This window comes from Triticum dicoccoides, chromosome 7A (assembly GCF_002162155.2).
Source record: "Triticum dicoccoides isolate Atlit2015 ecotype Zavitan chromosome 7A, WEW_v2.0, whole genome shotgun sequence".
NCBI lineage: Eukaryota > Viridiplantae > Streptophyta > Magnoliopsida > Poales > Poaceae > Triticum > Triticum dicoccoides.
Genome location: NC_041392.1, coordinates 11,058,541 through 11,081,900, shown reverse-complemented (window position 1 = coordinate 11,081,900; position 23,360 = coordinate 11,058,541). Strand labels below are relative to the sequence as shown.

The 23,360-nt window shown below is 46.4% G+C and overlaps 1 protein-coding gene across 1 annotated transcript; it reads left to right on the top strand.

The window, feature by feature from the left end:
• Positions 1 to 237: 237 nt before the first annotated feature.
• Positions 238 to 4,053, top strand: LOC119328913 (binding partner of ACD11 1-like). The gene is made up of 5 exons (XM_037601908.1): positions 238 to 440; positions 1,846 to 1,949; positions 2,060 to 2,135; positions 2,549 to 2,629; positions 3,238 to 4,053. Exons 1-5 carry the CDS (start codon positions 396 to 398, stop codon positions 3,730 to 3,732), a joined length of 801 nt encoding a protein of 266 aa, XP_037457805.1. The 5' UTR covers positions 238 to 395; the 3' UTR covers positions 3,733 to 4,053.
• Positions 4,054 to 23,360: the final 19,307 nt, after the last annotated feature.

Below are 23,360 nucleotides of genomic sequence, written 5' to 3'. Positions count from 1 at the left end.
GGAAGCCCCGCTTAGCATGAAGCGAAGGCATAGTGTCGTGCCCCATGATTTCTCGACACACATGAAATGGCGGGGGCGTCTTTCTTCGGAATGCGCTTTCTGTACATGCTTCTTGCAAAAAAGAACTGATTTATTCCCCCTGAGAGGAAAAAAGGAAAAAAGAAATATGTGTGGGAGCCCAATATGTTTTCCTTTTGAAGGTGTTTTTTGCTTCTTGCAATTGCTTTCCTTAACTTCGAAGTCGCCCACACCACCCCCCTCGAAGAGTCCTCTCCCACTACTACTAGTAGTCGTCTTCCTCCCTTCCACGCTTGCACATCAGCGCTAATCCAATCCATCCATCCCCTAATCACCACCGCCGCCGGCCTAATCCCCTTTCCTCTGCTACGCGCGCGATGGCGGCGGCGACGGCTCCGGTGGAGGTGCCCGTGGCGGCGCCGGTGAGTGCCCTCTGCCCCGCTCCCCCTCTCCCCTCTCGCTGTCTAGAATCTTCTTCTCGGTCGCTGCTGGCGCTGGATCTGGCCGCGCCAGGGCGGGCGACCCCCGTGATTTCGCCGGCGCCCGTGCCCCTTCCGCGAGCTCCGCAGGTTAGGGTTAGGGTTTGGCGAATCCGTGCTTAGCAGGGTCGTCGGAGCTGGAAGGAGCCGCGCGCCGCCTTGGTTCGGGTCGGAGCGCGAGATTCGTGGCCGGCTGATTAAGCTAGCGCTCGCCGGTTCCGTGGGGCTGGCGAAGAGGATTTTTTTTTTTCAAAAGTTTGAATACTGTTTGATGTCTGTGATTTGTAGTACTAGCTGATTAGCTGGGTTTGTGCCACTAGCTGATGATTTTAATCTGTGCATTTGTTTGTTGTGATGACAAACTTAGGGATATCGATTCAGGTTGGAGCTCGAGATCAGTTGCAGCCGGTTGGTTAAGTTAGTATGCGCCGATTCTGTGGGCTAGGATAAGATGATTGCTCGAAACATGTTGACCTGTACTAGCTGATTATGTGTGGTTTGTGCTAGCTGATTATCTCTGGCTTGTGCTAGCTGATTATCTGTGACTTCTGGTAGCTGATTATCTGTGGTTTGCGCTAGCTGATTATCTGTGGCTTGTGCTTGCTGATTATCTGTGACTTCTGCTAGCTGATTATCTGTGGTTTGCGCTAACTGATTATCCGTGGCTTGTGCTAGCTGATTATCTGTGACTTGTGCTAGCTGATGTTTTTAACCTGTGAATTGTTTGTTGTAATAACCAACTCAGTGATATCAAGTTCAGTCTGTCGGTGACGCAGATCCTTGCTTGGGTGATGCGCGTGATTGAAGCCTGCTTACGTGTGCTCTCTAAGTTGAGCGAAATCCTTGTTTGTGTTGGGAGTTCAGAACACCTTGTGCTTATCTCACTAGCTTGTTCTTTGGGTTATATGAGATGACCTGCAACTCGATTAACAAATGCTGATGTTTATATGTGATTTAGGATGAAGTAGCAAGCATATATGCGTTAAGTTATAACCATTTGTAAAGTTCTTACCGTAGCAAGCATATTTGAGTTGGGAAAAACAATCGGATGATTGTTGTCGAGTTTGGTTTAGAAGATCAAGCTGATTGAGGTGGCTCACTGTGCTTTTTAAGTTTGCAAGAGTGCTTAAGAAAAATGGATTGATTTGTGTTTATATGAGGAAGCATGAGCTTAAGTAGTTTGATTCAGTACATCAACTAAAGCCCCACTTGCATGATAACTCAACTGTTAAAAGCCTTTGCTTGACCATGGATTTCCTTATGCAGTGTGCTATTTGGCTTTATTTTTGCTTCCCTGTTTGTTTCCCTTTGTAGTTGTTCTGTAACTGATAATGTTTGGTAATGACAGGTGAGGACTGTGAAGGTCACAAATGTTTCCCTGAGTGCAACTGAGCAAGACATTAAGGAGTTCTTTTCTTTTTCAGGAGACATTGAACATGTGGATATGAAAAGGTTTGTAAGTTTGTAATATTTGCACAATAGGATCATATACTTCTATTACTTTTCTGAATAGTATTTTTACTTGCATTATCAGATTTTGATTGCTCTATTTTTTTTCTCAGTGGTGACGAGTGGTCTCAAGTTGCATATGTTACTTTTAAAGATGCCCAAGGAGCAGAGACTGCGCTCCTTCTTTCGGTGGGTAATTGAAGGCCTTTGTAGGATTCGGTTCAGCTGCTACAATCTTCTCTCCAATTGTTCACTATTTCTTTAATCATTGTCTCCCAACAGACCTCTGCCAGATTCCATTGCCACATTTAGATGTGAAATGTTTATGTCAGATGTTTCAGACGCCATACCTTACTTTTACATGCTTTTCATCTCAACAGAAGTAGTATCTAAACCTTGCAAATATATAATTCTTCAGTTGCTCTTTAATCCAGTTAATGGTCAATCGCCTTGCAATTCTTACTCAATGATTTTTCTGAAAGATAAAGCAATTGTGGAGTTTAAGCACAGTTCTCATTTTCATAGGAGCGACATCTATGGAATATTGTCTTGTTCTCTTATGAAAAATATCTCTGAGCAGACATTTTATCTCATTGTAACAGGGCGCAACAATAGTTGACCTTTCTGTTATCATTGCACCTGCTCCAGAGTATCAACCGCCCCCTACTGCCTCTGCTCCACTGGTATGTGATGCCTCAGTTTACCATGTTGGCCTGTTTAATTCTTTTGTGTGTTGTGTCCTGAGTTGAGGCACATATGATAATTCTGTATGTATGTAGGTCAGTTGTGTTTTTCTTAAATTCACTGAAACCGTACTGATTTTGTTCGACATCATACACTTTATGCATATTCCTCTTTCTTTACCATAAATGAGATCAAAGTTTCAATGAAGGTTCATGCTTAGTTGTAGTTAACAAATGACCATCAGAAACCCATGACATATTTCACAAGGTTCCATCTGACGGGCCTCTTGATTTATTTATCTGGAAGGCATACTCAGTACCCTTAATGTCTTGCATCCTATTAGTACTAAACCAGGATGCAGTGGAGCTCTGGTGTCCTGCTTGTATTAGACTTAAGATCTTTTATGCCTGGTATTATGCTCAACTGTATGTATTTATCTCTTTGGCTTTCAGACGTTCCAAATTTTCAAGTTGTGGAGTGTGAACTAGTGCTGGTGTTCATGCACCAGACCTAGATTTATGTTACTGGCAACCTTAGTTCAGTAGTAACATTGAAAGTACAATTGAAGTATGTTGTTGTAATATCGAATATTGTCTTGTGTTTTCAGATGAGTGGAACCAGAGTACCAGCGGGTGGTGACAATGTGGTCCACAAGGCTGAGGATGTTGTCAGCACTATGCTTGCCAGGGGTTTCACCCTGGGCAAAGACGCCGTTGGCAAGGCGAAATCTTTTGATGAGAGGCATGGCTTCACATCCACTGCCACCGCCAAGGTGGCCTCCATCGACAAGAAGATAGGGCTCAGCGAGAAGTTCACCATGGGCACTACAGTGGTAAACGAGAAGGTCAAGGAGATGGACCAGAAGTTCCAGGTCTCTGACAAGACCAAGTCGGCGCTGGCTGCGGCCGAGCAGACGGTGAGCAACGCAGGGTCCGCCATCATGAAGAACAGGTACGTCTTCACGAGCGCGTCGTGGGTCACCAGCGCGTTTGGCAAGGTTGCCAAGGCTGCCACCGACGTCAGCACGATGACGAAGGAGAAGATGTCAGCCGAGGACCAGCAGAAGGGCTCCGGGGGCAGCTCGTACACGCCCATCCGCTGATCCTCACCCCCCGTTCCTCTATGTGCCTTGCCATGTTGTATTATTTATTGGTGGATCAGAAGACAACATTAGATATATAGAACACATGAGATCACCCCTTCCATATGTGAACTTTTGCAACCCAGGATTATTTTCTCTCTTTGTAGAAGAACAGGAAATTTACTTTGGGGTTTTACATGTTACAGAACTGTTCAAGGTAGAATTGGAATGAACCTTTTACTTGGTTATTAAGTTGTGGAAGGGTGCTGTAATAATATTGCTAGTGGCTGTATTTGAATTGCTCGCACGAAAGCTTATTTCGTATGGTTGTTGCATCTATCAAATGGTGGTGTAAAGTGCTTCTATTTAAGCATGAGAAGTGATGGAACTAGGTCATGGCTCACAACGAAGCCCTTCTGTGTATCCGAGGGCGAGCAATGTGTAAAGTTTCATCGAGCAAGGTGTAAGGTTTCGTCGTTTATAGGTTCATACTTGCATATACCACATAAGTGATCCACGCAAGGTTTGCACTTAGTTTGAACAGCCTTTGATATGCTGCATATGACCATATACACCACATGCATTTGCACTGGACACGAGTTTAGCACTTAGTTGGAACTGATTTTGTAATGTTGTTGAAACCCACAAACATCCTGGGACTTGGAAGCATCGGGATCACTGTCTGCACGGTCTTGCTTTCCATGAATTCAGATTTGCCGTGATGGTTAGCATGAGATCAGTGAAGGACTTTTCTTGTGCGCACTGCTCTGGCACTAGCACATTTGATTCAAATGGTACAGAGTATTTTTGTAAGTGGAACTCTCCACTCTATTTTATTCCGTCAGACACATTGAACATCAAGTAATGGTGCCTTAGATGTTTTATCTTGGCTAGCACGGTGTCAACATCTATAAGAACATCGACTGCGGTGTTTCTTTAATTGGTGAAATTTATATTTAACATATTATTCTAGAGAATTATTTGCTATAACCATCATACAAACTCATAAACTAAAATGTTTTGGGGCACTACTAGGCGCCGGCGCGCCCAGCGTTGGATCCCACGCGTACCAACAGCCTAAATAGTCGCAACTTCCTTCTCCAAAGCAAAAAAAGACAGCAGCCCTTGGGTCATCTCTTTCTTCCGCACACACGCCAGAATAGAAAAGGGGAAGATTCTCTGTGCTCGTCGGCCGCCTCATGGTCGCCTGCGCTCGTCGGCCATCCCTTGCCGCTCATGCTAACACCACTTCCGTTGGTCGCAAAAACATGGCCGCCATCCTGGTAGTTTTTTTTGTTGTCACTCGTAGCAAAATAGAGAGACGGTTGCAGCAAAAACATCGTCACCGTCGCCATTGGTTGAAGCTCGTCATTGCAGGTCGCAACACTTCCGTCGCCAGATCTCCGAAAGAATGAATGTATGTACCCAAAAAAACCACTGGTTGTAGCCAAAAACAAACACGGTTGTAGCAAAAAATCAACGTCGTCGCCATCTGAGGTTACAACCACACCATGAAAAAAGGATGTAGCAAAAATCCTCGCCGGATGTAGCAAAAAAGTACAACGGTTGCAGCTAAAAAGTGATAGACGCTGCTTCCAGCAAATCAATCTCACAAGCAAAAAAAAAAAAGATGGTGGCCGTAGCCTTCACCATAGCCGGTTGCAGCAAAGATGGGTGCAGGATCCAACATCCAGACATCAAGGTTGCGGCTCACGGCCGAGCCGGTTCGAGCATCTTGCGCCACCCATTGTAGCACGACGTCGCCGTCGTTCCAGCACCGCCCCACGCCAGCCAGATGCAGCTCGAGGCCGAGCCGGTTCCAAAATCTTGCACTGGTTGCAGCATCTTGGGGCCATGCATCCCCGCCGTCCACCATTGAAGCTTCCCCGGCGCCACGACGATGAAGAAGGGGAGGAGCGCGGCCATGGCTACGGATCCGGCGCCATGGCAGAAGAGGAAGTTGGGGCCGAGCACTGCAACAAAAAAACGTTGGTGGAGACTGGGGGTGAAGGGCAGCACGACAAGAGAGTATATTGGAGCTGAGCACGGGAAGAAACCTCTCGGTCATCTTATCTCTTTATCTCCAACCCCTCTCTCTTTATCTGTTCCTCCCGTCACGCGCGTGGGCACGTGGGCCAGCAAACCACGCGAAAGCCTCGCGTGGCGAAGAGATAAAAGGCCCATGCTTGAACAACTCCTACCGAGCATTTTGAAGGTACACTAGCATTTAGGAGCGTGGTTAAAGAACCAATCATATTAGCAATCAACGAGCTAACTACTGGCTACCAGGAACATATCACCAGGGTCGAACCTATCATGCTAGTTATCAACATGCTGCTAAATAGTATCCACGGACTACATAAGTGGATGCTAAGCTACCAACAGAGCAGGTGCTTCCGGTTTATTAATTGAACACAAGGTTAAAGTGTAACTAGCTGCTAGTACAAGCATAGTAGATAAACAAGGCTCTTTGCCGGCGATGGTCACCGACAATGATGGCCAACAGCTCAAGACCAGCAGTGTGGGGGTCAAGAGCAGTACTAGCAATAGTATAAAATCAGAGGAGTGACTTATTACAGGGTTGTAAAGAATCATGCTTACTCTGTGTGTGAAATCATGGTGTTTTGGTGCGAATGAAATGTTATAACCTGTTTATGATTTAAAAAATTTACATTTTTGTTCTTATTATCTAATGGTACAAAGGCAACGCCCAACCTACGAAACAACAATGTTCTATGCAATGAAATGTGGGGAATTTGGATGGAAGGAAACATGTGGGATTGGTGAAGCCAAGGGGATCACCAAATCCCCATGCCCCTTTGGGGCTTGGAACCCCCCTATGCCAAACAAGGCTGTACGGTGTGCCTGTAGTGCCCCTTGCACGTGATGTCCATTTCCCGCCTCACAATTCCATCGAGGGGCTTGGAATCCCCCTATGCCAAACAAGGCTTTACGGTGTACCTGTAGTTTCCTCGCACGTGATGTCCATTTCCTGCCTCACAAATCCCTCGGCTTTGCCAAAGGACACGAAGGGGGTTTAAGAAAGACATGATGGGTCAGACAAATAGAAGCACCCCTCTCCCTTGTCTCTGTTTTGGCATGTGCTCAATCCAGATCGGCATTTTCTGGAGTCCAAAAAATCATTTCATCTCATCACTTAGAAACCAACAACGTGTTTATATAGGTTGACAAGATTGTTGAGTCATCTTTGTAAATCGTTTGTAACATAAACTGTCAACCCAGTCATTGTAGCATAGTGGTATGTATTCATGCCAGTCACGTGGGTGGCTTGGGTTTGATCCCTTGCAATGGCGTGTTTGTCTTCATTAGTAAAGCTATTTTTTCGCTTACAATAGTTCTTGGCTTTTTAGTATATATGTACTCTCCATCCTTAGTAAATATTTTTTGACATTTTAGTACATAGTGCTCTCCATCCCCAGCAATTTATCCACAATACAATGTTTTCCCCTCATTTTTGTGCGGATTCTTGAAAAAAAGTATAAGTTTGTGTATTCACATTCGGTCCAGTCCAATTAATTTTACAACATAAACTATTTTTGTTAAGAAATTTATTTCCATTTTAACATAAACTTTCCATCCCTAGCAATGGCCCCTTTCCATTTCCTCCCGGTTTTGGCCAGACACTTTTTGCAGATTCTTGGACGAACAACAAATTAATCATTGTTATTATTGTTCAACAATCATCACAAAGATGTCTAAGTGACACATAATTGTGGTGGCCACAAGACTAGAGGAGTATGTTGTCAATGTTGGGCACTGGCCGGCTGCCCGTAGCCCTACCCCAAATTTCATTTGCCACTTTCCCAGCACATACTACAAAATAATAGTTTGATATTTTTTTACTATGTGATCTTATATTGTTGATATTATGATTGCTTAGGTCTGTTTCTACTCTCATAGTGACGATTTATTATCTTTACCACGTTCATACTGAAGATGCATGCGACTTGAGATGGCGAATGCAAAGGCTTTGTCAAGTTATGGACTTATGGTCATCTACTACACTTTGAGCTTGAAATGGTATGATCACCATCTATCTACGAGGTAATGTATTGAGGGGATAACTATAGTAGTTTAGAAATATCCATATGCTGCTTTTATGGCAGTATTGAAATGCTGACATGAAAGCATTCAGCCCATGGTTGTTGTGCCATATGGTATCAAATGGTACAACAATGTATGTAGTAGTGTTCCTATTTAAGCACAAGAAGAGAGATGGAATATGATGATAACTCACAACAAAACCATCTTGCACACCTGAGTCCGAGCACGGCGTAAGGCTTAGTCATTGCTAGGTTTTCATACTAGCATATACCACACACGCAATGCACACAATTTTTCCACTTAGTTCGAATAGCTTTTTATATGCATGCTAGGTTTATATCAACATACAACACATGTGTACACGATGGATACAAGTTTTGCACTTAGTTGGAACTGCTTTTGCAATGTTGATGAAAACCAAACACATCCTAGGACTGGAAAGCATCAGGATCTCCGGCTGCACTAGATTTTCTTCTTGAGAAAGTAGTAATCAACAACCTCGTTAGCTTGAGAAGCACTCTTCTTCAGAGCATTGTTGATCTGGGACACGTGATTGGGGTAGTACAAAACATAACCGTGTGTGTTCTGCGCATGCACTCAGTCCAGATCAGCATACCAGAGTCCATGGTTGCAGATCTGGTGGATGTATTAGACTTGGACTAAAGTGAGCCAATTTGAACATATCAACTTTAACCATATGACAGTCTATGGACCGAGTGCGCTTAAATACAAGTTTAAAGACCCGCGGTGCATTAACTCAATGTCAAATGACCTTGTTGGTAGCCCAAAAGGCTAGCAAAAATGCAACTTTGGAGGCTACAATCATGACAGTAAACAAAGTGATATCTTAGCAATTCACATATTCACTCACTGACCAAAACGCTGTTACGAGGACATGATAATCATGTTGTGATAATAAAAGTAATGTAGCTTAATCTATCATTAAGTATTCCTGCCTGTCACGCGGGTGACCCGAGGGATCATATACTCTCCTCCTTTTCTTTTACAAAATACCGGGCATTTTAGCATATGTTTTCCACCTCCTTTCCATTCTGTATTGTCGTTTGTGTAGATCCCTGGAGAAAGAGCAAACTAAGCATTGACATTACTATTCAAAAAAAGTTGTGTTAGTGAGTGACACACAAGAAGAGGAGTAACTTGGCACTCCTGCCTTCAATTGCCACTTTCCCAGTAGCAGTACTACTACCATGGGTCAATTTGGCCTACAAACCTGCACAAATGGCATCACCACCTAACCTAACCATCCTGCAAGTCACATCCATGCCTACCTAGCTAGCCCTTAAATAAGCAAATAACCATCATCCACGTGTGTTGGATTAGAGGGATAGAAAGGAAATGAACAATAGTGTCTCACTGACTCGCTCTTAAAACCTGCTTACAACTCAAGCTGAGGAGGAATGGTTTTTCTTCCACACAAGAAACTTCCTTTTTTCCAATGGTTTGGACAGGACCTTGTGGATGTGTATGTGTATGCGCCTGGTAGGAACCTGGAGGCACTGTTGCTAGTCATCTAGGGATATGAATCACTGTCATGACACTGTTGTCTGGATTTCCCATGCTTCTCAAGTATGCCTTTGACCCCCAATCCAAAATAATTGTGCCAAAATACTGCTTGCTAAATTAGCTACAATGCCTATTGTCTTTCTGCTAATTAAAGGTGGCTTCAGGCCTACTGTTTTTGCATATGTTACTTTTAAAGATGCCCAAGGGGTAGAGACTGCACTTCTTTCGGTGGGTAATTGAACGCCTTTGTAGGACTCATGTTCAGCATCTACAATCCTCTCTCCATTTGTTCACCATTCTTTAATCCTCGGCCCTCAGCAGAACTTTGTCATATTCCATTACCACGAGCATCTCCGTCTAAAAGGTAGCTATCAGAAGGAGAGAATCCCCCTCCTCCCGCGAGGCCAACCCTAGCGCCGCCGCCGAACCCTGCTCCTCTACTACCTCTTCTCTCACTACCGCCACGGGGCGCGAGCGGGCGAAGCCCGGCCGTCGCCGGCGGCGGCGGGGCTGCTTCGTCTCCCTGCGCGGTGGATGCGGCACGGACCAGACGTCTCGGGCCAGGGTGTGGCGCTCGGTGCCTCACCCTAGGTTGACAAGATTACTGAGTCACCTTTATAAATCGTTGTAACTTTTCAACCCATTAATTGTAGTGCAGTGTAACTATTCATGCATGCATGTCACGTGGGTGGCCTAGGTTTGACCATCGACAATGTCTAATTTGTTTTCATTGGTAAAACTACATTTTCCCACTTACAATAGTTCTGGGTATTCTAGTATATATATGTACTCTCCCCAACAAATAATTCTTGACATTTTAGCACATATGTACTCTCCATCCCCAGTAATTTCTCCACAATACAATCTTTTCACCTCATTTTTGTGTGGATTATTGGACAAAGCACAAAGTTATATACCAATAATTTACATGCAATTGATCCCGGTGCACTCTTTTTACAACAGTATACTTTTTTATAAAAAAAATATTGCCATTTTAGCATAAACTTTCCATCCCTAGCAATGGCCCTTCCCAATTTTGGCCGGTCACTTTTGCAGGTTCTTGGACAAAGAACCTATTAATTATGCTCATTATTGTTCAACAATCATCACAAAGCTATCTAAATAACACATAATTGTGGTGGTCACAAAACTAGAGGAGTAAGTTGTCACCCCTGCTCCTGGTCGGTAGTTGCCACTTTCCCAACAGATAAATGATGATTCGATAGTTTTTTAATATGTGTTTGTATATTTTGGATGATATGATTTCATAGGTCTATTTCTCCTCTCATAGTGACTATTTATTATCGTTGCCACATTCATAGTGACGATGCATGCAACTTCAGATTTCAAATACAAAGGCATTATCATTTTGTGGCCATCTACTACACTTTGAGATTAAAAGGATATGATGAGAACCCGTATCAGCGAGCAAATGTATTGAGGTAGGGTATGATCGTACTAGTTAAGAATTGCCCATCTACCCCTTTTATGCTAGTATTGAAATGCATGCATGAAAGCATTGGTATCATGGTTGTTGCATCGCATGGTATGAAATGTATGGCAATGTATGTGATAGTGCTCCTATTTAAGCATGAAAATATGGACGGAATATGACCATAACTCAGAACAAAGCCATCCTACACACCTGAGGCCGAGCAGGGCGTAAAACTTAGCTGTTGGTCGGTTCATGCTAGCATATACCAAACACACACACAATGCATATATTTTTTTCAATTAGCTGTAATAGCTTTTGATATGCTACATTTATATCAACATACACCACGTGCGTATACGATGGGCACAAGTTTTGCACCTAGTTTGAACTAGGTTTACAATGTAGCTGGAACCCAGAGACATCTTGGGACATTGAAGCATCAGGATATCCGAGTCCACCAGATAATCTCATCCGTGAAGCGACAGTCATCCTCCTTGTTAGCTTGAGAAGGACTCTTCTTCCAAGTACGATGGAACCACAACACTTCATTGTGGTAGTACAAAATATTACCATGTGTGTTGTGCACGTGGACTCAGTCCTGATCAGCATACCACTGCCCATGATGGCAGGTTTGGTCGATGTATTAGACTTGGAGGAAAGTGAGGCAAACTTAAGATTTCTACTTGACCATATGAGATTCTATAGGGACTAATGTAAGCAGAAGTGCCAAGTACAAAGACCCCTGCTATGTTTCCCAGCACTACTACTACCACGAGTGACCTGTTTGTCATCGCTCAGCGCCTCAGCCCCTCTAGGGGGCTCAAGGGCGACACGTGTGTCATCGCTTAATGGAGCTCAAGTAAGCTCAAGGGCGACCTTTCTTCCCGAACTGATCGGGTCGTGCTTCAGAGAATTTATAAGGAATGAGATCGAGTTTCCCCCATTCCAGCCCGATTTGACCTCGATGGGCCTGTCTGGGCCGTCGAGAGTAGGGCGTGGTCCTTTGGTCCAACGGACTCATCGCTTCTTGGTGGGTCAATAGGCTTTAATTCCACAATGGCTTCTCGCCGGCCCAGCTGGTGGTCCCGTCACATGGTTAGTTAGTTCAACCAGAGACCACCTATGTGACGCATATTGCGTCCGCCAGCGCCAGGACGCCCATAGTGGTAGCCCGGCTGGGCCACCGACCCACTAGCATGGTTCACTGTAAAGATATTGTAGAACCGTTCATTGCAGCCCTGTTCACTCTAGTGTTGTTCACTGTAACACCAATTTACTATAGCTAGATACCGTAGCGGTATTTTCTTAAACGCTAATAGTTTTGAAAAAGTGAATATTTTTTAAAAACATAATTTGTTTAAATTTGGAAATATTTTTGAAAACGCGAACAATGTTTGAAGATTGTGTAAGATGTCAAAGATTTTCCCAGGACGCGAACAATGTTAGAACTTCTCATTGCAGCCCGGTTATCACTGTAGCGCCGATTACCGTAGCGAATTTTTTTTCGAAAATGTTAAAAGTTTTAAAAATGTGAAGATTTTTTAAGCACGTGTTTAATTTTGGAAACATTTTTTAAAAAATTTAATAAATGCCAAACAATATTTGGAAACCTGAATTATTTTGTATTTGTGATTTTGTTGAAATGGGAAATATTTTCTAAAAATCTTGAACATATTTTAACATGCATACTGTTTGTAATTTTGAACAGACGAGAATATTTTCAGGAATTATAAATAATTTCAGAAAAAACTTGAACAGTTTTTGGAATTCCTAAACATTATTTGAAAACTTGAAACATTTTTCGAATTTGTGAATATATTTTTAAAGAAATAATTCAGGTCACTGTCACTGTACCCCACCAGCTCGGCTTCCTCCATGGTCCTTCTGTAGCAGCATCCATAGCCAGAGGTCCCTCGGACGTAGCGGAGGATCTGCTTCACCGCCGCCCAGTGCGGCGCGCCCGGTGCCTCCATGTGCCGACTGACGATGCCGACGGCGTGTGCGATGTCCGGCCTAGTGTTGCAGAAGTAGCGTAGGCTCCCAACAACACTCCGGTACTTGGTGACGTCGATGCCGCCGCCGGTGTCGCCCTTGATCAGCTGCAGCCGGTGCTCCATGGGCGTGTGGCTCGGGTTGCAGTCTTTCATACGTGCTTGCTCCAGCACCTTCTCTGCATAGGTGCTTTGACACAACGTGATCACGCCCTCACGCTGTTTAACCTCGATCCCCAAGTAATAACTCAGGAGACCAAGGTCGCTCATGTCAAACAGCTGGTGCATTTGCTCCTTGAAGTTCTCGATCTCCTTCTCGTCAGTGCCGGTGATCACCAGATCGTCGACGTACACGCCGACAAGCAAGATGCCCCCTTCAGTTGTCCTTCGGTACACGGCGTGCTCCAGGGGGCTTCGTTCGAAGCCCAGGTTGGTGAGCTCGCCGTCGAGCTTGGCGTTCCAGGCGCGCGGAGCCTGGCGCAGCCCGTAGAGCGCCTTGCGCAACCTGAGCACCTTGTTCTCGTTGTCGGAGTCGATGAAGCCGGGGGGCTGGTGCACGTACACTTCTTCGACCAGCTCGCCATTCAAAAAGGCGGACTTGTCATCCATGTGGTGGACTTGCCACCCGGAGTGCGCCGCGAGCGCGAGAAGGACGCACACGGTCTCCATGCGCGCCACTGGAGCAAAGACCTCGTCGAAGTCCACCCCCTGCAGCTGCACATATCCTTTCGCGATAAGCCTCGCCTTATGCTTCACAATGTTGCCAGCTGTATCCTTTTTGACCTTAAACACCCACTTGAGGCCAATGGCGACGTGACCAGGCGGGAGCGCGGCGAGCTCCCAGGTGCCATTGCTCCTGATCGCGTCCAGTTCATCCTCCATCACGCACCTCCAGCTGGGATCCCCTCTTGCCTCCTCAATGCCGCCTGGTTCCTTCGCGGCTAGCAAGCGGAGGTGGTTCACCTCCACCTGCTCCTCTTCCCAGGCGTCGTCGAGCTCTTGCTCGATGCTGGCCATGCGCCTGTACCGCAGCGTAGCGCCAGTCGCCGCATCATGCCGTCCTGTGTCATGCGACGGTGGTGTCGCCTAGTTGTGGGCGCGCGGGGCCGGCGTGTCCGGCGTTGCCTGCTGTGAGCTGTCCAGGACCGGCCCTTCGGGCGTGCCAGGCTGCGGTGTTGCGCCCAGATCGTGGTGGTCGCCGGTCGGCAGGTCACGGTACACCACCTCAAATGTGGCGCACGGCGTAGGCGTCGCGTCAGCGCCGCCGCTGCAGCCCCATCTCCGGTGCTCCTCAAACACCACGTCGCGCGTGACGCGTAGCTACCTCGTCACCGGGTCGTACACCCGATAAGCCTTGGCGCCGTCCTCGTAGCCGACGAAGACCATGGGCGTCGAGCGATCGGCCAACTTGTCGATGCCAGGGCCGAGGCGCTTCACATGTGCTACGCATCCAAATACACATAGATGATGTACCTTGGGCTTCCGGTTATGCCACGCCTCGTACGGAGTTCATCCATCCAGGCTGCGTGTGGGCGCGCGGTTCACAGATAGACCGCGGTGCGCACAGCCTCGCCCCAGAAGATCGCCGGCACACCCATGCTCTTTAGAAGACAGCGTGCCATCTCCACCACCGTCTGATTGCGGCGCTCGACGGCGCCGTTTTGCTGTGGTGTGTAAGGGGCGGTGGTGCAGTGTTTGATGCCGTGCTCGTCGCAGTACTCCCGGAACGCGGCGGAGTTGAACTCGCCACCGCGATCGGAGCGAAACGCCAGGAGCTTCCTGCCCGGCGTCGCCTCCGCGAGCGCCTTGCCCCGCTTGAAGCGCTTGAACGCCTCATCCTTGGACTTGATCACCTTGATCCACATGAAACGGCTATGATCATCAACCATTAACAAGAAGTACCTGTTGCCGCCCGCCGTGGATGGCTTGATCGGCCCGCATAGGTCGCTGTGGACCAGTTCGAGCCCACGCTCGGCGCGATACTTGGACGCCTGCGGGAATGGGACACAATGCTGCTTCCCAAGAGCGCACCCGTCGCAGAATTCTTCGACGCGCTCGATCGATGGCACGCCCTCCGCCATGCCCTTCTCAGCGAGAGCACGGAGAGAGCGGAAGTTCAGGTGATCGTAGCGTCCATGCCACAGCCAAGCCTCGTCCTGCATGACGGACATGAGGCACACGGGCGCCGCCATCTTCAGCCTAATGGTGTACAGCCTGTTTTTGGAGCGCGCCACTCACGTGAGCAGCGCACGGTCGCAGTCGAACAGCTCCAGCACGCCGCCTTCGACCACCGTCTTGCAGCCGATCTCGTCCAACTAGCCGAGGCTTATGATGTTGCTGCGTGTTGGAAATATGCCCTAGAGGCAATAATAAAAGGATTATTATTATATTTCCTTGTTCCTGATAATTTTCTATTATTCATGCTATAATTTTATTATCTGGAAATCGTAATACATGTGTGAATACATAGACCACAATGTGTCCCTAGTGAGCCTCTAGTTGACTAGCTCGTTGATCAACAGATAGTCATGGTTTCCTGGCTATGGACATGGGGATGTCATTGATAACGGGATCACATCATTAGGAGAATGATGTGATGGACAAGACCCAATCCTAAACATAGCACAAGATCGTATAGTTCGTTTGCTAGAGTTTTTCCAATGTCAAGTATATTTTCCTTAGACCATGAGATCGTGTAACTCCCGGATACCGTAGGAGTGCTTTGGGTGTACCAAACGTCACAACGTAACTGGGTGACTATAAAGGTATACTGCGGGTATCTCCGAAAGTGTCTGTTGGGTTGACACGGATCAAGACTGGGATTTGTCACTCCGTATGACGGAGAGGTATCTCTGGGCCCACTCGGTAATGCATCATCACAATGAGCTCAAAGTGACCAACTGTCTGGTCATAGGATCATGCATTACGGTACGAGTAAAGTGACTTGCCGGTAACGAGATTGAATGAGGTATTGGGATACCGACGATCGAATCTCGGGCAAGTAACGTACCGATTGACAAAGGGAATTGTATACGGGGTTGCTTGAATCCTCGACATCGTGGTTCATCCGATGAGATCATCGAGGAGCATGTGGGAGCCAACATGGGCATCCAGATTCCGCTGTTGGTTATTGACCGAAGAGCCATCTCGGTCATGTCTACATGTCTCCCGAACCCGTAGGGTCTACACACTTAAGGTTCGGTGACGCTAGGGTTGTAGAGATATGAATATGCAGTAACCCGAAAGTTGTTCGGAGTCCCGGATGAGATTCTGGACGTCACGAGGAGTTCCGGAATGGTCCGGAGGTGAAGAATTATATATAGGAAGTGCAATTTCGGCCATCGGGAGAGTTTCGGGGGTCACCGGTATTGTACCGGGACCATCGGAAGGGTCCCGGGGGTCCACCGGGTGGGGCCACCTATCCTGGAGGGCCCCATGGGCCAAAGTGGGGAGGGGAACCAGCCCATAGTGGGCTGGTGCGCCCCCCTTGGCCCATCCCATGCGCCTAGGGTTGGGAACCCTAGGGTGGGGGGCGCCCCACCTGGCTTGGGGGGCACTCCACCCCTTGGCCGCCGCCCCCTAGGAGATCCCATCTCCTAGGTCCGGCGCACCCCCTAGGGGGCCTATATAAAGGGGGGGGGGGAGGGAGGGGGCAGCCGCGCCCTTGAGTCTTGGTGCCTCCCTCTCCCCTGCAACACCTCTCCCTCTCGTAGTAGAACGGCGAAGCCCTGCTGCGGTGACCCCTGCATCCACCACCACGCCGTCGTGTTGCTGGATCTTCATCAACCTCTCCTTTCCCCTTGCTGGATCAAGAAGGAGGAGACGTCAAGCTGACCATACGTGTGTTGAACGCGGAGGTGCCGTCCGTTCGGCGCTAGGATCTCCGGTGATTTGGATCACGTCGAGTATGACTTCCTCATCCCCGTTCTTTGAACGCTTCCGCGCGTGATCTACAAAGGTATGTAGATGCAATCCGATCACTCGTTGCTAGATGAACTCATAGATGGATCTTGGTGAAACCGTAGAATTTTTTTTTGTTTTCTACAATGTTCCCCAACAGTGGTATCAGAGCTAGGTCTATGCGTAGTTCTCTTTGCACGAGTAGAACACAATTTGTTGTGGGCGTAGATGTTGTCAACTTTCTTGCCGCTACTAGTCTTATTTTGCTTCAGCGGTATTGTGGGATGAAGCGGCCCGGACCGACCTTACACGTACGCTTACGTGAGACTGGTTCCACCGACTGACATGCACTAGTTGCATAAGGTGGCTAGCGGGTGTCTGTCTCTCCCACTTTAGTTGGAGCGGATTCGATGAAAAGGGTCCTTATGAAGGGTAAATAGAAGTTGACAAATCACGTTGTGGCTTTCACGTAGGTAAGAAAACGTTCTTGCTAGAACCCTTTTACAGCCACGTAAAACTTGCAACAACAATTAGAGGACGTCTAACTTGTTTTTGCAGCAAGTGCTTTGTGATGTGATATGGCCAAAGTTGTGATGAATGATGAATGATATATATGTGATGTATGAGATCATGTTCTTGTAATAGGAATCACGACTTGCATGTTGATGAGTATGACAATCGGCAGGAGCCATAGGAGTTGTCTTTATTTTTTGTATGACCTGCATGTCATTGAGAAACGCCATGTAAATTACTTTACTTTATTGCTAAACGTGGTAGCCATAGTAGTAGAAGTAATAGTTGGCGAGCAACTTCATGGAGACACGATGATGGAGATCATGATGATGGAGATCATGGTGTCATGCCGGTGACAAGATGATCATGGAGCCCCAAGATGGAGATCAAAGGAGCTATGTGATATTGGCCATATCATGTCACTATTATTATTTAATTGCATGTGATGTTTATCATGTTTTTGCATCTTGTTTACTTAGAACAACAGTAGTAAATAAGATGATCCCTCATAATAATTTCAAGAAAGTGTTTCCCCTAACTGTGCACCGTTGCGACAGTTTGTTGTTTTGAAGCACCACGTGATGATCGGGTGTGATAGATTCCAACGTTCACATACAACGGGTGTAAGACAGATTTACACATGCAAACACTTAGGTTGACTTGACGAGCCTAGCATGTACAGACATGGCCTCGAAACACAGAAGACCGAAAGGTCGAGCATGAGTCGTATAGAAGATACAATCAACATGAAGATGTTCACTGATGTTGACTAGTCCATCTCACGTGATGATCGGACACGGCCTAGTTAACTCGGATCATGTTATACTTAGATGACGGGAGGGATGTCTATCCGAGTGGGAGTTCATTATATAATTTGATTAGATGAACTTAATTATCATGAACTTAGTCTAAAATCTTTACAATATGTCTTGTAGATCAAATGGCCCACGTTGTCCTCAACTTCAACGCGTTCCTAGAGAAAACCAAGCTGAAAGACGATAGCAGCAATTATACGGACTGGGTCCGGAACCTGAGGATTATCCTCATAGCTGCCAAAAAAGATTATGTCCTAGAAGCACCGCTAGGTGACGCACCCATCCCACAGAACCAAGACGTTATGAACGCTTGGCAAACACGTGCTGATGACTACTCCCTCGTTTAGTGCGGCATGCTTTATAGCTTAGAACCGGGGCTCCAAAAGCGTTTTGAGAGACACGGAGCATATGAGATGTTCGAAGAGCTGAAAATGGTTTTTCAAGCTCATGCCCGGGTCGAGAGATATGAAGTCTCCGACAAGTTTTTCAGCTGTAAGATGGAGGAAAATAGTTCTGTCAGTGAGCACATACTCACTATGTCTGGATTACATAACCGCTTAACTCAGCTGGGAGTTAATCTCCCGGATGACGCGGTCATTGACAGAATCCTTCAGTCGCTTCCACCGAGCTACAAGAGCTTTGTGATGAACTTCAATATGCAGGGGATGGAAAAGACCATTCCTGAGGTATTTTCAATGCTGAAATCAGCAGAGGTAGAAGTCAAAAAGGAACATCAAGTGTTGATGGTCAATAAAACCACCAAGTTCAAGAAAGGCAAGGGTAAAAAGAACTTCAAGAAGGACGGCAAGGGAGTTGCCGCGCCCGGTAAGCAAGCTGCCGGGAAGAAGCCAAAGAATGGACCCAAGCGCGAGACTGAGTGCTTTTATTGCAAGGGAAGTGGTCACTGGAAGCGGAACTGCCCCAAATACTTAGCGGACAAGAAGGCCAACAACACAAAAGGTATATGTGATATACATGTAATTGATGTGTACCTTACCAGTATTCGTAGTAGCTCCTGGGTATTTGATACCGGTGCGGTTGCTCACATTTGTAACTCAAAGCAGGAGCTGCGGAATAAACGAAGACTGGCGAAGAACGAGGTGACGATGCGCGTCGGGAATGGTTCCAAGGTCGATGTGATCGCCGTCGGCATGCTACCTCTACATTTACCCACGGGATTAGTTTTAAACCTCAATAATTGTTATTTAGTACCAGCTTTGAGCATGAACATTGTATCAGGATCTCGTTTAATTCGAGATGGCTACTGATTTAAATCCGAGAATAATGGTTGTTCTATTTATATGAGAGATATGTTTTATGGTCACGCTCCTATGGTGAATGGTTTATTCTTAATGAATCTCGAGCGTAATGCTACACATATTCATAGTGTGAATACCAAAAGATGTAAGGTTGATAATGATAGTCCCATATACTTGTGGCACTACCACCTTGGTCACATAGGTGTCAAACGCATGAAGAAGCTCCATGCAGATGGACTTTTAGAGTCTCTTGATTACGAATCATTTGACACGTGCGAACCATGCCTCATGGGTAAGATGACCAAGACTCCGTTCTCAGGAACAATGGAGCGAGCAACCAACCTATTGGAAATCATACATACTGATGTGTGCGGTCCAATGAGTGTTGAGGCTCGTGGTGGCTATCGTTATGTTCTCACCCTCACTGATGAATTGAGTAGATATGGGTATGTCTACTTAATGAAACACAAGTCTGAAACCTTTAAAAAGTTCAAGGAATTTCAGAGTGAGGTTGAAAATCAACGTGACAGAAAAATCAAGTTTTTGCAATCAGATCATGGAGGAGAATACTTGAGTCACGAATTTGGCACACACTTAAGAAAATGTGGAATAGTTTCACAACTCACGCGGAACACCTCAGCGTAATGGTGTGTTCGAACATCGTAATCACACTCTATTGGATATGGTGCGATCTATGATGTCTCTTACCGATTTACCGCTGTCATTTTGGGGCTATGCTTTAGAGACTGCCGCATTCATTTTAAATAGGGCTCCGTCGAAATCCGTTGAGACGACACCGTATGAATTATGGTTTGGGAAGAAGCCTAAGCTGTCGTTTCTAAAAGTTTGGGGATGCGATGCTTATGTCAAGAAACTTCAACCTGAAAAACTCGAACCCAAGTCAGAAAAATGCGTCTTCATAGGATACCCTAAAGAAACTATTGGGTATACCTTCTACCTCAGATCCTAAGGCAAGCTCTTTGTTGCCAAGAATGGATCCTTTCTAGAGAAAGAGTTTCTCTCGAAAGAAGTAAGTGGGAGGAAAGTAGAGCTTGATGAAGTACTGCCTCTTGAAGCAGAGAGTAGCGCGGCTCAGGAAAATGTTCCTGTGGTGCCTGCACCAATTAGAGAGGAAGTTAATGATGATGATCAAGATATTTCTGATCAAGCTCCTACTGAACTTCGAAGGTCCACAAGGACACGTTCCGCACCAGAGTGGTACGGCAACCCTATCTTGGAGATCATGTTGTTAGACAACGGTGAACCTTCGAACTATGAAGAACCGATGGCGGGCCCAGATTCCGACAAATGGCTGGAAGCAATGAAATCCGAGATAGGATCCATGTATGAAAACGAAGTATGGACTTTGACTGACTTGCCCGATGATCGGCGAGCCATAGAAAATAAATGGATCTTTAAGAAGAAGACAGACACGGATGGTAATGTGACCATCTATAAAGCTAGGCTTGTCGCTAAGGGTTATCGACAAGTTCAAGGGGTTGACTACGATGAGACATTCTCTCCCGTGGCAAAGCTAAAGTCCGTCCGAATCATGTTAGCAATTGCCGCATACTATGATTATGAGATATGGCAAATGGACGTCAAAACGGCATTCCTTAACGATTATCTTAAGGAAGAACTGTATATGATGCAGCCGGAAGGTTTTGTCGATCCTAAGAATGCTGACAAGGTATGCAAGCTCCAACGCTCGATTTATGGGCTGGTGCAAGCATCTCGGAGTTGGAACATTCGCTTTGATGAGATGATCAAAGCGTTTGGGTTTATGCAGACTTATGGAGAAGCCTGCGTTTACAAGAAAGTGAGTGGGAGCTCTGTATCATTTCTCATATTATATGTAGATGACATACTTTTGATGGGAAATGATATAGAACTTTTGGACAACATTAAGGCCTACTTGAATAAGAGTTTTTCAATGAAGGACCTTGGAGAAGCTGCTTATATATTAGGCATCAAGATCTATAGAGATAGATCAAGACGCCTCATAGGTCTTTCACAAAGCACATACCTTGATAAGATATTGAAGAAGTTCAATATGGATCAGTCTAAGAAGGGGTTCTTGCCTGTGTTGCAAGGTGTGAAATTGAGCTCAGCTCAATGTCCGACCACGACAGAAGATATAGAAGAGATGAGTGTCATCCCGTATGCCTCAGCCATAGGTTCTATTATGTATGCCATGCTGTGTACCAGACCTGATGTAAACCTTGCCGTAAGTTTGGTAGGTAGGTACCAAAGTAATCCCGGCAAGGAACACTGGATAGCGGTCAAGAATATCCTGAAGTACCTGAAAAGGACTAAGGAAATGTTTCTCGTTTATGGTGGTGATTTAGAGCTCGTCGTAAAGGGTTACGTCGACGCTAGCTTCGACACAGATCTGGATGACTCTAAGTCACAAACCGGATACGTGTATATTTTGAATGGTGGGGCAGTAAGCTGGTGCAGTTGCAAGCAAAGCGTTGTGGCGGGATCTACATGTGAAGCGGAGTACATGGCAGCCTCAGAGGCAGCACACGAAGCAGTCTGGGTGAAGGAGTTCATTACCGACCTAGGAGTCATACCCAATGCGTCGGGCCCGATGACTCTCTTCTGTGACAACACTGGAGCTATTGCCCTTGCCAAGGAGCCCAGGTTTCACAGGAAAACCAGGCATATCAAGCGTCGCTTCAACTCCATTCGTGAAAGTGTTCAAAATGGAGACATAGAGATTTGTAAAGTACATACAGACCTGAATGTAGCAGATCCGTTGACTAAACCTCTCCCTAGAGCAAAACATGATCAACACCAGAATTCCATGGGTGTTCGATTCATCACAATGTAACTAGATTATTGACTCTAGTGCAAGTGGGAGACTGTTGGAAATATGCCCTAGAGGCAATAATAAAAGGATTATTATTATATTTCCTTCTTCATGATAATTGTCTATTATTCATGCTATAATTTTATTATCCGGAAATCGTAATACATGTGTGAATACATAGACCACAATGTGTCCCTAGTGAGCCTTAGTTGACTAGCTCGTTGATCAATAGATAGTCATGGTTTCCTGGCTATGGACATGTGGATGTCATTGATAACGGGATCACATCATTAGGAGAATGATGTGATGGACAAGACCCAATCCTAAACATAGCACAAGATTGTATAGTTCGTTTGCTAGAGTTTTTCCAATGTCAAGTATCTTTTCCTTAGACCATGAGATCGTGTAACTCCCGGATACCGTAGGAGTGCTTTGGGTGTACCAAACGTCATAACGTAACTGGGTGACTATAAAGGTATACTGCGGGTATCTTCGGAAGTGTCTGTTGGGTTGACACGGATCAAGACTGGGATTTGTCACTCCGTATGACGGAGAGGTATCTCTGGGCCCACTCGGTAATGCATCATCACAATGAGCTCAAAGTGACCAAGTGTCTGGTCACGGGATCATGCATTACGGTACGAGTAAAGTGACTTGCCGGTAACGAGATTGAACGAGGTATTGGGATACCGACGATCGAATCTCGGGCAAGTAATGTACCGATTGACAAAGGGAATTGTATACGGGGTTGCTTGAATCCTCGACATCGTGGTTCATCCGATGAGATCATCGAGGAGCATGTGGGAGCCAACATGGGTATCCAGATCCCGCTATTGGTTATTGACCGGAGAGCCATCTCGGTCATGTCTACATGTCTCCCGAACCCGTAGGGTCTACACACTTAAGGTTCGGTGACGCTAGGGTTGTAGAGATATGAATATGCAATAACCCTAAAGTTGTTCGGAGTCCCGGATGAGATCCTGGACATCACGAGGAGTTCCGGAATGGTCCGGAGGTGAAGAATTATATATAGAAAGTGCAGTTTCGGCCATCGGGAGAGTTTCGGGGGTCACCGGTATTGTACCGGGACCACCGGAAGGGTCCCGGGGGTCCACCAGGTGGGGCCACCCATCCCGGAGGGCCCCATGGGCCAAAGTCGGGAGGGGAACCAGCCCATAGTGGGCTGGTGCACCCCCCTTGGCCCATCCCATGCGCCTATGGTTGGGAACCCTAGGGTGGGGGGGCGCCCCACCTGGCTTGGGGGGCACTCCACCCCTTGGCCGCCGCCCCCCCTAGGAGATCCCATCTCCTAGGGCCGACGCACCCCCTAGG

What these genes read in the sequence shown, in the direction of transcription:
- LOC119328913 (XM_037601908.1), top strand. Translation starts at nt 396, where the DNA reads ATGGCGGCGGCGACGGCTCCGGTGGAGGTGCCCGTGGCGGCGCCG. An exon ending in GAACATGTGGATATGAAAAG is followed by an intron (nt 1,950 to 2,059) that starts GTTTGTAAGTTT and finishes TTTTTTTCTCAG; the next exon opens with TGGTGACGAGTGGTCTCAAG. An exon ending in AGACTGCGCTCCTTCTTTCG is followed by an intron (nt 2,136 to 2,548) that starts GTGGGTAATTGA and finishes TCATTGTAACAG; the next exon opens with GGCGCAACAATAGTTGACCT.